The sequence below is a fragment of the Xiphophorus couchianus genome, chromosome 8 (genome assembly GCF_001444195.1).
Source record: "Xiphophorus couchianus chromosome 8, X_couchianus-1.0, whole genome shotgun sequence".
In the NCBI taxonomy this organism is placed as follows: domain Eukaryota; kingdom Metazoa; phylum Chordata; class Actinopteri; order Cyprinodontiformes; family Poeciliidae; genus Xiphophorus; species Xiphophorus couchianus.
Genome location: NC_040235.1, coordinates 718,219 through 730,390, shown reverse-complemented (window position 1 = coordinate 730,390; position 12,172 = coordinate 718,219). Strand labels below are relative to the sequence as shown.

Genomic DNA, 12,172 nt, shown 5'->3' with positions numbered 1-12,172 from the left:
TATATTATATATGTATATATATATAATATATATATATATATATATATTATATCTCCATATTATATATATATATATGTATATATATTACATATATATACATATATATATATATAATATATATATTATATATATCTATAGATATATAATATATCTATAATATATATATTATAGATATATTATATATGTATATATTACATATATATATATATACATGTATATTATATCTCCATATTATATATATTATATATGTATATATATATAATATATATATATATATATATTATATCTCCATATTATATATATTATATATGTATATATATTACATATATATATACATATAATATATATATATAATATATCTATATTATATATATCTATAGATATATAATATATCTATAATATATATATTATAGATATATAATATATCTATAATATATGATAAAATCATATATATCTCTCTCTCAGTTTACGCTGTATCAGCTTTCTTCTGCTATGATAAACTGCCAACTGCAGCTTCTTCTGCCTGGAAAACTGAACATGTTGAAAACATCCCAGTTCTGGGAATAAAGGTAAAGAACTGGACCCGGTAGAACCTGAGGGACCCAGAAACATCAGACATGCAGCAGGAACCCGGTCTGAAACCGGCAGGTGAAACAGGAAGTCCGTCAGTCAGCTTCCTGTCGCGATCAAGACAAACAAACGACCCGGATAAAAACTTTGATGTTCCCAGGAACCCTCAGACTGAGTCCAGTTCTGACAGGAAGTCACAGCTTGGAGCTCCGGCTCACTTCCTGTTTCTGGGTTTATTGGTTGAATCAGCTCCTGTCCACTGGTACCAGAACCACCAGAACTCTGAGTCTTAATCTGGTCCAACATTTGGACTTTAAACAACTTTAGTCCTGACTTCCCAGAACGTGATCCGGGTCGGTCCGGACCGATTGGCTGGCAGAACAGAACCAGCTGTGACCCAGTTATACCGGCGCTGGTGATCCGACACCGTGAGCGGCTCAGAACCTAAACCGGGTCGCTGTCCTCCCTGAAGTACGCCTGCTCCCACACCACGCTGCCCCACTGGCAGAAGAACCCCCACAGGTTGCGGGCGGCGCCGCGGTCGAACGGGTTCTGGTCGGCGCCGCAGTGTTTGAGGTAGGAGATGCGGTGGCGCGACATGAACTCCCAGGTGGTGGCGTTCATGGACACCAGGTAGAGGTGCGACCCGAGCAGCAGCAGCACCACCAGCGCCAGCGGCGCCAGCAGCCCGCAGACGGCCAGCAGCACGCCGTTGGAGCGCAGCCACCGCGACCAGGAGGGGGCGTGGCCCAGGCCCGTCCTGAGGAGACACACGGCCGTCAGCTCCCTGACCTCTGACCCGGGGCGGGGTGGGGGGCGTACTCACCAGGCGACGTGAAGCCCCCACAGCAGCACCAGCAGCTGCAGGGCCAAGTAGAGGAGGAACCAGCGGTGGTTCCGCTCGCCGACACAGTTCTCGATCCAGGGGCAGTGATGGTCGTAGCGCCGCACGCAGTGCTGACACGTCTGGCAATGCTTCGACCTCATTGGCTGCTGCTCCGCACACACACACACACACATCATCATCATCATCATCTTCATCCTCCTCCATGTTTTCATTCTTTGGATCCATCATAACTTGATAAACATCTAAAATATGTTTAAGTTTCTTCTTTAAGTGAATCTACTGAAGATTTTCATTTAAATAAATGTTTTTCTCACTGGTCTAACTGGTCCAACTGGTCTCACTGGGCTCACTGGTCTAACTGGTCCAACTGGTCCAACTGGTCTAACTGGCCTCACTGGTCCAACTGGCCTCACTGGTCTCACTGGTCTAACTGGCCTCACTGGTCCAACTGGTCTAACTGGCCTCACTGGTCCAACTGGTCCAACTTGCCTCACTGGTCTCACTGGTCTCACTGGTCCAACTGGTCTAACTGGGCTCACTGGTCTCACTGGTCCAACTGGTCTAACTGGTCCAACTGGTCTCACTGGGCTCACTGGGCTCACTGGTCTCACTGGTCCAACTGGTCTAACTGGTCTCGTTGGTCCAACTGGCCTCACTGGTCTCACTGGTCTCACTGGTCCAACTGGTCTAACTGGTCTCGTTGGTCCAACTGGCCTCACTGGTCTCACTGGTCCAACTGGTCTCACTGGTCTAACTGGTCCAACTGGTCTCACTGGTCTCACTGGTCTAACTGGTCTCACTGGTCCAACTGGTCTCACTGGTCCAAGTGGTCCAACTGGTCTCACAGGTCTAGCTGGTCTCACTGGTCCAACTGGTCCAACTGGTCCAACTGGTCTCACTGGTCTAGCTGGTCTCACTGGTCCAACTGGTCTCACTGGTCCAACTGGTCTCACTGGTCTAACTGGTCTCACTGGTCCAACTGGTCCAACTGGTCCAACTGGTCTCACTGGTCCAACTGGTCTCACTGGTCCAACTGGTCCAACTGGTCTCACTGGTCTAACTGGTCCAACTGGTCTCACTGGTCCAACTGGTCTCACTGGTCCAACTGGTCCAACTGGTCTCACTGGTCTCACTGGTCTAACTGGTCTAACTGGTCTCACTGGTCCAACTGGTCTCACTGGTCCAACTGGTCTCACTGGTCTAACTGGTCCAACTGGTCTCACTGGTCCAACTGGTCCAACTGGTCTCACTGGTCCAACTGGTCCAACTGGTCTCACTGGTCCAACTGGTCCAACTGGTCCAACTGGTCTCACTGGTCCAACTGGTCTCACTGGTCCAACTGGTCCAACTGGTCTCACTGGTCTAACTGGTCCAACTGGTCTCACTGGTCCAACTGGTCCAACTGGTCTCACTGGTCCAACTGGTCCAACTGGTCCAACTGGTCTCACTGGTCTCACTGGTCTAACTGGTCTCACTGGTCCAACTGGTCTCACTGGTCCAACTGGTCTCACTGGTCCAACTGGTCTCACTGGTCTAACTGGTCCAACTGGTCTCACTGGTCCAACTGGTCCAACTGGTCTCACTGGTCTAACTGGTCCAACTGGTCCAACTGGTCTCACTGGTCTAACTGGTCCAACTGGTCTCACTGGTCCAACTGGTCCAACTGGTCTCACTGGTCTCACTGGTCTAACTGGTCTCACTGGTCCAACTGGTCTCACTGGTCTAACTGGTCCAACTGGTCTCACTGGTCCAACTGGTCCAACTGGTCTCATATGAGTCGGTTTTTCAGCTGTTTTGCTGATTTTGACCATTTTAAATAGATATTAATACTAATAATTAAATGAATGCAGATGGCTGCTTGTACTGCTGTAGGTTCTGGTTCTGGTTCTTCCTGTTAAAGGGAGTTTTTCCTCTCCACTGTCGCCCCCTGCTGGTCACTGATCTGCTGTTTCCTTAGGTAGAAACTTCAACCAGTTTGACTAATAAATTCCTGAGTATAAATCATATTTCTGCCTTTAGCTTCTGTCTGTCTGACCTGAACCTCAGAGGAAAAGTCAAAGTTTCTTCCGGTTTGGATGTTTGTTTGCTGCGTCGCTTCCTGAGCCTCCATGTAGATGAATAAATGACCTCAGAGGGATTCGTACCTGCAGCAGGCAGCGGCCGCAGCGGCGTTGACGCAGCGACTTGGTGCTGGGCGGGATCATATCCTGCTGCTCCTCCGTTACTCCCAGAGTGAACTGGAACACACAGAGCCCACATCATGACACCGCCACCACCGCACTCCAACTGACAGACAGCACCAGAAGAGACTTTATGATCTGCAGTTTAAACTCCTCAGAGTTTATTAACAGACACTATAAATTATTATTTATTATAATCATAAAAACATAAATATGATTCATTGTCGTCTCAATAAATTTAAATGATTGATGTTAAATTTCAGTTTTTCAGGTTTTATTTTTGCTGTTTTCTCCATTATTTGTTCCATCAGAGGATCAATAAATATCAGAAAATTAAAAAATATAATCAGATCCACTTTATAAATGTTCCTTAAGCCAGTGGTGTCCTGATAGAAGCCTGATTAGAATAGGAATGTTTGTCAGGAAAACTATTTGTGTTTGTGGCGATATGAATGCAGCCAGTTAATAAATGTTATCAAAATATTTCCACAACATATTGCGATAAATTTCTCACTCTGGATCGTCCACCTCTGGTTTGCAGTGTGTAACTGCTGGTTCTGGTTCTGTTGGATCAGTTCAATCCAGAACATTCCCAAAGTCTGGAGACACTCTGGCTTTAGGCCCTAATTTAATTCTGAGATTAAAGTTGGACTGATCCGATTTATCGGGTTAATCTCCAGGTTCTGGATGCAGAACCTGGAGCAGAAAGGCTCACAGACCTGCGTGGTTCCGACCCAGACCACAACAGGTGTTATAGATTAACTGGTGGCAGCAGCTGGGAGAGACAGATCTTCCTGTGGGCGTGGCTTTTTAGGACCCCTTTACCAAACCAGGAAGTAAACAATGTGATAAATTTAAAGAACTACAAATCTTTGCAAAAATGCGACCCGATTCTGTAAGACAACCATTAAGATCTCAGGAATAACTGATTAGAAAGACTTTTATTGGTCTAACATTTTTTTACATTAATCTGCAAAATCACCAAAAACATGTAAATTACACAGAACTTGTCCTGATTTCTGTGATGCTTCAGAAGCTGAAACTCATCAAGGGAAAATGGAAATCGATCTAAAGATGCCATAAACCGATATCAGAGCAAAGATTCATCCCTGAAAGAGTCATGGGATTAAAATAAAATGTTTAAAAAGATCGACTGGCTGTTGTTTTCACATCTCCCTCATATTGTAGATATTTCAATTAGATATCCACAGAAACTATAGCCAAATCTTTTTAAACTCTGTTTTTCTAACATGTTATAGTTTATTTCCTAGTTCATGGCAGATCTACGTTGCAGTGTCATTTCTTCTTTATTGTTATTTTTCTCATAATTTAACTAAACATCTTTATTCTTTTCATCAAGTGACTCTAAAACTCAACAATGAGAGACAAAAAACTATTATACTAGATATTATTATAAGTATCTTTTATATTTTTACATCAGAAACGGTTCAAATCTTCACTCAAACTGAGATTCTGAAAGTGTCACCAGTTAATCCAGGTTTGCCTCTTAAAGCGCAGAGTGTCTGATCGATCAGGATCAATAACAGGTGATTATTGGACTTTTGTTGGCCGATATAGTTTAGTGGATAAAGCAGTTCTCGTAACTCAGCGACCAGTGGTACCAGTTCAATTAGAGATTTAGTCTGATTTACTTTTTGGACCAGTTTATTTCATTGTCTAAAATAATAATATTCACTTGCTGCCAACGTTTTGGAGGTAACATCGTTTAACAGGTTTGCCAGGCAAACTTTTAACTGTAAGGATTTTGTGAAATTACTAAATTGCACAGCTTTGTGTCTGCAGCCCAGTTAAGGTGCAAATGAAATAAAGTGGCTTCTATTAAATGAGTAAAGAATTAGTTTTCATGATATCAGAACTGTTTACATTTATTGACATGTTTGCAGAGCATATCAGTCAATAAAAGACAGAGAAAATATAAAATAATCATCAGTTCTCTAAATGCTGGGTGATGGTAGAAAGTTTATCAGTCTCCTCCTGAAGTCTGGTATATTTTAGTGATATTTCAATATATTCTTCAATATTCCTTCACATACAGAGAATTATGATTGTTTTGAAGAGATCATAGAGAAAGAGACATTTTATAATCTCTTTATTTACGTTTGACACGTTTTGATCAGGAAATGACACAGCCACCTGATTTTTACAAACATCTGCGTTGAGGACCCCGTCTGACTGTCACTAGTTAATTTTAATGAGCTTCGTTTTGTTTTTAAGTTTATTTCCCCTGGTCACCAGCCTGCAAACTGGTTCCCAGTAGAGAACACAGATAAATACTGTAGATATGGATCATAATCTGTTGGTGTCTGACAGTATAATGTAGGAACGTTTATTATTATCATTTTGTTTTGTCCATTTTTATATCACCACCAACTACAACATTGGCTGTTAACTTTATATCATTTAGATGAGATTTTATTACAGTATAAAGTATCAACATTACTTTATATTTCTCTCTATTTGGACACATAAACACCACAAGCAACACCATCAGGTATGTGATTTAAAGTTGATTAAATGTGATGACACCAGCCTCATTGTTTAGCGACACTAACTGTGTGTAATGTTGCTAAAACATGAATAAAGTCCAGAAACAGTGAGGCAGAATTTCAGGATCTGAGCCAGAAACACTCACTGGGCTACAAGTGTTAATAAATCACATTACAGGAACTTCAGAGTCAATTCCAATGTTTTTATGATCAGTGCTGGTTACAAAATGCAGAAACTATAAATTTAGGTTTATATTGAGGCTGTTCATGAAATGAAATGAATTTATTCTGGTGAAGCTGAATGTGAATGGGATTATCCTGTTACTCACTGATCTGGTTTTGCTCCAATGAGAAGCGAACTGAACGCTGCTCTGTAGAAACTTGTTTTGAAACATAATTTTCACATTAAACATATTTGCTGCAAATGGGATTTATAGTAAAGTTTTGCAAACGGTTTTGTCACACAAGTAGCATTTTTCAACAGGCATCAACACAGCCACCTACAATTTAGAACCATCAGCGGTGCGCAAAGGTTTCAACCAGTTAATCTAGTCACCAGTTAATCCATAACACCGGCTCACCTGCAGGTCGCTGTCCTCAGTCAGGATGAATCCCGGATCCATGAGCGACACCGCGAAGTACAGCAGAACCGACACCAGAACCAGCAGGACGAACAGAACCGGCTTCAGCAGCTGGCCCGTCTCCTCCTGCTTCCTCAGCTCTGCCGGGGAAACACAATAAAAGTCCTGACCTGGAAAACCTGGAACTCCCGGAACTCCTGGAGCCCCCTCGGACGGACTCACCTGTGTCATACAGGAAGAGGATGAGCGTGATGATCCAGGTCAGAACCACATGGGCCGTCCTCACCAGGAATCCCGAACCGAACACATTCTTGAACATCGTCCTAACATTCCAGAACTTCCATGCTAACCTTCAGGGCGCTGGGAATGTCGGCTGGGAATCCGGAGACTGCGGGATGTGAACAGCTCGGGAAGGACCCAGGCTGGACTCAGTCAGAACCTCAGAACAGTTCTACTGGACCGGGTCAGGTTAAAGGAACTAACCGCAAACAGAAAACAGTCGAAACCCGCGTCTGAATCCGTGTTTTCGGGCCAGCGGTCCGCTAGCATTCCGCCGCTCAGCGGGTTGTTGTCTTCCTGAACGCACACAGCTCTGATTGGTCGACAGCAGACACGTGACAGAGCAGGAGCCTGACAGAACTGCAGCCGCAGCCGCCATCTTGCTCAGGGGTTTTGACCGTTTAGTTCACTTAATTTAATTTTAGTTTCTTTTACATCTTTCCCTTTTTATACTATTTCGGTTTTTTATTTTATTTTACTATAAAATAGTTATGTTTTATAAATTGTGTTTTAATGTGCTGATGTTTATTCGTTAGTCGGCTATTTTGTTTTTAAATGATTTTAGTTTTATGCTTTTTTCAGTTTACACCATTATATCTTTTACAGAAATGTATTTTTAATTGATTTACCAATTCGTTAATGTATTTTCTGAATCAGATTTTAACTGTTGTTTTTCTGTTTAACTTGATCATTAATTATTGTTGTTTGGAACCGAGGTGCTGCCCCCTCCTGGTGTGTTTGGCTCATTGTAGCAACATGACTTCCTGTTTCAGAGTATTAGAAACATCCCCACACCATCATGCCTGCACCACCGTGCTTTACAGGTCTGTGACTTGAACTCAGCGTTTGGGTTTCTGAGTCAGTACGATAAAATTAAACAGTTTGAATCATCTTTTTATTTGTTGGTATAAAAACAGTTTACATAAAGTTTTCAGTTGATCCCTGATTGGTTGACTGGTTCTCCAGGCCCGGTGTCTCTGTGGTTCTGATCCGATCAGGCCTGCAGCTCTGCAGCTGCTGCTCCATCCAGGATGAACGGCGTTCTGATGGTTTTCCCCTTCAGCAGCTCCAGGCCCTGGGAGCAGGAGGAGTTCTGATTATTAGTTATTAATAACCAGAACCAGGTTCAGAACCAGAACCCGACGTGGTTCTGCTCCTCACCTCTCCAAAATACGACACCAGAGGAGAAATCTCACATTTCAGCGCCGGATGATTCTCTGCTGATGAACTGAGGACGACAGGAATTCAATATCTACTACAAACACAAACTGAACCTTCATGTGAGCGTAGGGTCAGTGACCTCTGACCTGGGCAGCATCTGGATGCCGTTCCCCTGTTCATCCAGCAGGGCGGCGCCAGCGGCCGCTGCCCAGCGGCAGTGCTGGGCCAGCAGGGCGTTCCTGGCCGCGCTGGGCGTGTCGGATGGCGCTCCGTCTGCGTTCTTCAGAGGGGAGAACTCGTCCTCCCTCTGGACCTCCAGCACCACCAAACTCCTGCAGAGAAACCAGCTGGGTAATCCAGATTACCAGCAGCCTGGAAACACGCCGGATTATCCGTACCTGGAGAACGGAAACACGTCAAAAACAAACTTCTCCATCTTGATCCCGTTGGGTTCGGTCGGTTTCACCTGATTCCCACAGGAGTCCACGAACGGGACTTTCTTCAGAGCAACGTGAGGCTTCAGCTGGTCCTTAAACGTCCTGGAAGAGCCAAGGTCAGCAGAGGTCAGCAGAGGTCAGCAGACATTCCAGGTTAATGTGACGGTACTCCGTCCTGGCGGGTTTCTCACTCGACCACGTCCTGCAGGAAGCTCCTGGTGAAGAAGTGGTTGCAGATGTTTCCGGCGCTGTAGACCAGTTCTCCGGCTGATCCTCGGAGCCGGGCCGTTTCGGGTCGGATCTCGCTGTACTCCACCACCTGAGGGACTCCGCCCACCCTGCAGACCACGCCCACCGGCTCGGCTGGGTGGGCCTTCTCCACCACCTGGTGGAGCAACGGAGCGGTCTGGACTCAGAGCGAGCAGCAGCTAACAAGCTAACAAGCTAATGCTACTGAGCTAAATTCAGCCATGTTGATTCGCACGGCGCTGATGAAACGTTTTCTGCTTTCAGAATGTTGTTGTGAATCTGAGCTGCATAAATAAACTGAATGTTTAAAAATGAGCTCTCCACTGAAATCAGTGAAATTTACTTCCAGCTGAGATCTGGACAGGATGTCAGGGTCTGATTTATCTGATCTGATGTTTTCTTGCTGCAGGTCAGAGGTCAACTCAACATCCTCCTCTGGCTCTGATTTGTTACATTTATCTGAAGTTTCCAGGTGAATTCATCCAAAAGGAAACCTGGAACTTAAACCGATAAATTCCAGGAACAAACTTTGACCCTACAGATTTCTGGTTTTTCCACTGGAAGATGGGATCCAATCGATTTACATCAATTCAAATTTGACACAGAAATGAAACTTTTAAACTTGTCTGTGTTCTGGATGAGACCTGAACCTTCGGAGCGTCGTTCTGAGCGAACCGAAGGAAACGTCCCAACCTTGGCGCCGCAGTCGGCTCCTTTCGCCACACAGAAGCCAACGAACAGCGGGTCGGCCATCTTGACCAGGATGTTGTCCACACAGTAGACGTGGACGAACTCCACTCCTCTGCGCTCCATGTCCTCCAGGACGCCGTTGTCCTCCAGCGCCTGGTACAGACCGCCGTTACCGTCTGACAGGGAGCAGACGGCCGTCACAGAGGTCACCAAGGGTTAGATTAGATAGCATTTATTGTCATTGAACAGAATTCAACGAAATTTCCATTGCAGCTCCCGGCAAAAGGTCAAATATATACAATAAAAATAAACAAACACACAATAATAATAATAACAATATATACAACTAAATTAACTAAAGGCACTCAACCACACCAAAGAAGTAGCAGCAGGTCCAATTATGGCAAAGTACAGATGATGTGACAGTGCAAAGTGCAGAACAATATGGCTGTGTGGGGGTGGGGGATATGTATGTGTGACTGCGAGGTTATGATATGTGTGGGAGGGGGGGGCGGCAGGGAGTAATGGCTCTGACGGCTGTGGGGAAGAAACTGTTTCTCAGTCTATTTGTTGTAGTCCGTATATTCCTGTACCGCTTGCCTGATGGCAGCGGCACAAACAGTCTGTGGTCATCATGGATCTGCTGCGTTTTCTGACCAGACCCACCTGGCGCCATGGCGATCTTCCCTTTGCCCTCCAGGATGACCTTCCCGTCAAAGGTCACGGCTGGGATCATGCGCTGCTCGAACATGACGACGTTGGAGGGCCGCAGGCCGAAGTGAGCGTTTTCCTGGAAGAAGGTCTGGGTCGGCTTCAGGGTGAACTCACTGGTCATGATGTACCTGGACAGGTGAGGAAGAGGAACAGGAGGAAGAGGAGGAGACGGTCTGAGCTTTAATCAAAACCGACCGACTCCAAAACAGCCACATCAGGGAGGGGTTAGTGTCCGAGACGGTTCTGGTTCCTCAGCCAATCAAAATGCTCGAAAGAACGCATGAGGGCAGCCGGCCAATCGGTGATGATCTCTTATACACCAGAATAAATCTGCCACGCAGGTTGTTGGAGTTTCTGGAAATGTTTTTAAATTTAATCTGAGCTCCAAGGCCTAAAATTGGCAACTTTTGAAACTCAGAAAATGTCAAAAATCTTTGACTTTATGAGCTCAGAAGATTTCAAAGTAAAATTTCTGAGTTTTTCTTTTGAAGCCCAGAAATCTCATCGAGTTTTTTATTTTATTTTAGAACATTTCTTAGATAATCTCAAATTTTCAGAGTTTTTAGGTGTATATTTATTCATTTTCCGCCTGTAGCAGGTGGTTGAAGGTTTCTTGTGCTCAGATGGTTCCTCCTCCAGCGGAGGGTAAAGTTCTCCTCCCTGTTGGCCCAAATCTTGCCGCCGGTTCTGCTCTCACCAGGGAACGGTGCATTTGGACCCCAGTCGGCTCTCTGCCAGCTGCTGGATCTTCAGGATCCGCTCGGCTTGGATCTGGTACAGCGTCTTCCCGCTCGGCAGCCCGACGTCGAACATCCCTTTGGGGTATCGGACCCCGAGCCGAGTCCCCTGACCTCCGGCCAGGAGCAGAACCGCGACCCGACTCCTGGAGATCTGCAGGAATCCTGATCAGAAAGGGCAGTTTCATCATTTATATTCATTATGTCGACATTTTTAGCTGGAACTGGAATTTTTTCCAACGTTTTAACCATTTCTGATGTTCATATGTTTAATGTTTGTATCCGTCTGATGATGCCTCAGAACCTTTTAAGCCCAACAGTTTGGTTTCCAGAATATTTCTGATCAAACTAACAGAAAACAAACGTTCTTATTTTGAATCTTGTAAATATGTAAAACTGGCAGCTGAACATCCTGGGAATTGAACCAGCAACCTTCCGATCAGCCATCTTTCTTTCTACCTGAATGTTCCTGGCATTCCTCCAGGCGCCATTTTCAATCTGAAGTGCTCCCTCTAGCGTACAACATGCAGAATCACATGCTGACGTCACACTACCTTCTCAAACCTGATTGGATGATGCAGTTTGTGTTTTGACTGGTTCTGAGGTGAAACTTGGTCCAAAGCTGGAGGAGAGTCATTACCTTAGTAATTAATCATTAGGGCGCATGCGCACTCACTCCTCAAAACCATAACTAAACAGTCTGCAGAGATTTTCTGAGCTATCGCGAGAAAACACGTTGTTAAAATCCCAGCGGCTGGAACCTCGGTTGTGGTTCTGGTACCTTCACGCTCCCATCCGGTCAGACAGTCCGGGTCGCTCGTCCTCACGCTGCCCATGCTCTCCGGGGGAACCGGCTCCAGGTTCGGCTCCAGGTCCCGGTCCGGAGCGCAGGACGCGGCGGCTGCTGCCTCTGCGGCCGCCCGGCAGTGCTCCTCCAGCCGCGGCAGGTCCAGCTGGGCCAGCTCCCGCAGGAACTCCTCCTGCTGCTCCGAACCGAGCTCCGGCCAGAACCGCAGGACGTGGGCCTGGCCCGAACCGTCCAGAGCGGTTCGGATCTGCTGCAGGGACGGCATGTCTGGAGCGGTTCTGGTTCTGGTCCCGCAGCGCAGTCAGGAAATGACGCCTGGCGGCTGAGCAGCTCGTGACTGAAGGCAGACATGATTCCAGAACCGGAAACCGCAGAGCCGGGTTCCGCTGATGGAGGCGGTTTTCCTCATGAC

General features: G+C 45.7%; 2 protein-coding genes across 3 annotated transcripts; both read right to left on the bottom strand.

Moving 5' to 3' along the window:
- Window positions 1-784: 784 nt before the first annotated feature.
- On the bottom strand, window positions 785-7,701 carry zdhhc12b (zDHHC palmitoyltransferase 12b). Of its 2 annotated transcripts, none has more exons than XM_028026388.1 (5): window positions 6,908-7,701; window positions 6,686-6,825; window positions 3,562-3,703; window positions 1,397-1,563; window positions 785-1,330 (listed from the first exon to the last, which is right to left on the bottom strand). In XM_028026388.1, the coding sequence occupies exons 1-5, from the start codon at window positions 7,002-7,004 to the stop codon at window positions 884-886; spliced, it is 993 nt and encodes a 330-aa protein (XP_027882189.1). In that variant the 5' UTR covers window positions 7,005-7,701; the 3' UTR covers window positions 785-883. The 2 variants fall into 2 exon arrangements, with proteins under 2 accessions (XP_027882189.1, XP_027882190.1); XM_028026389.1 differs by having other exon boundaries at window positions 890-1,330; window positions 3,562-3,654; window positions 6,908-7,439.
- A 136-nt stretch (window positions 7,702-7,837) lies between these two features.
- Window positions 7,838-12,142, bottom strand: uap1l1 (UDP-N-acetylglucosamine pyrophosphorylase 1 like 1). The gene is made up of 9 exons (XM_028026384.1): window positions 11,734-12,142; window positions 10,913-11,117; window positions 10,168-10,343; window positions 9,505-9,677; window positions 8,754-8,947; window positions 8,524-8,664; window positions 8,272-8,457; window positions 8,126-8,192; window positions 7,838-8,039 (listed from the first exon to the last, which is right to left on the bottom strand). Exons 1-9 carry the CDS (start codon window positions 12,023-12,025, stop codon window positions 7,959-7,961), a joined length of 1,515 nt encoding a protein of 504 aa, XP_027882185.1. The 5' UTR covers window positions 12,026-12,142; the 3' UTR covers window positions 7,838-7,958.
- Window positions 12,143-12,172: the final 30 nt, after the last annotated feature.

Excerpts from the sequence above, each read along its gene's own strand:
- zdhhc12b (XM_028026388.1), bottom strand. The coding sequence starts at position 7,004 with ATGTTCAAGAATGTGTTCGGTTCGGGATTCCTGGTGAGGACGGCCCAT. Across the intron at positions 3,704-6,685 it reads CTGAGGACAGCGACCTGCAG|TTGGAGTGCGGTGGTGGCGG; the intron begins GTGAGCCGGTGT and ends GCTGTCTGTCAG. Across the intron at positions 1,564-3,561 it reads GCGGCCGCTGCCTGCTGCAG|CAGCCAATGAGGTCGAAGCA; the intron begins GTACGAATCCCT and ends TGTGCGGAGCAG.
- uap1l1 (XM_028026384.1), bottom strand. The coding sequence starts at position 12,025 with ATGCCGTCCCTGCAGCAGATCCGAACCGCTCTGGACGGTTCGGGCCAG. Across the intron at positions 10,344-10,912 it reads TCCAAATGCACCGTTCCCTG|GTACATCATGACCAGTGAGT; the intron begins GTGAGAGCAGAA and ends TCACCTGTCCAG. Across the intron at positions 8,948-9,504 it reads GAGCCGACTGCGGCGCCAAG|GTGGTGGAGAAGGCCCACCC; the intron begins GTTGGGACGTTT and ends TTGCTCCACCAG.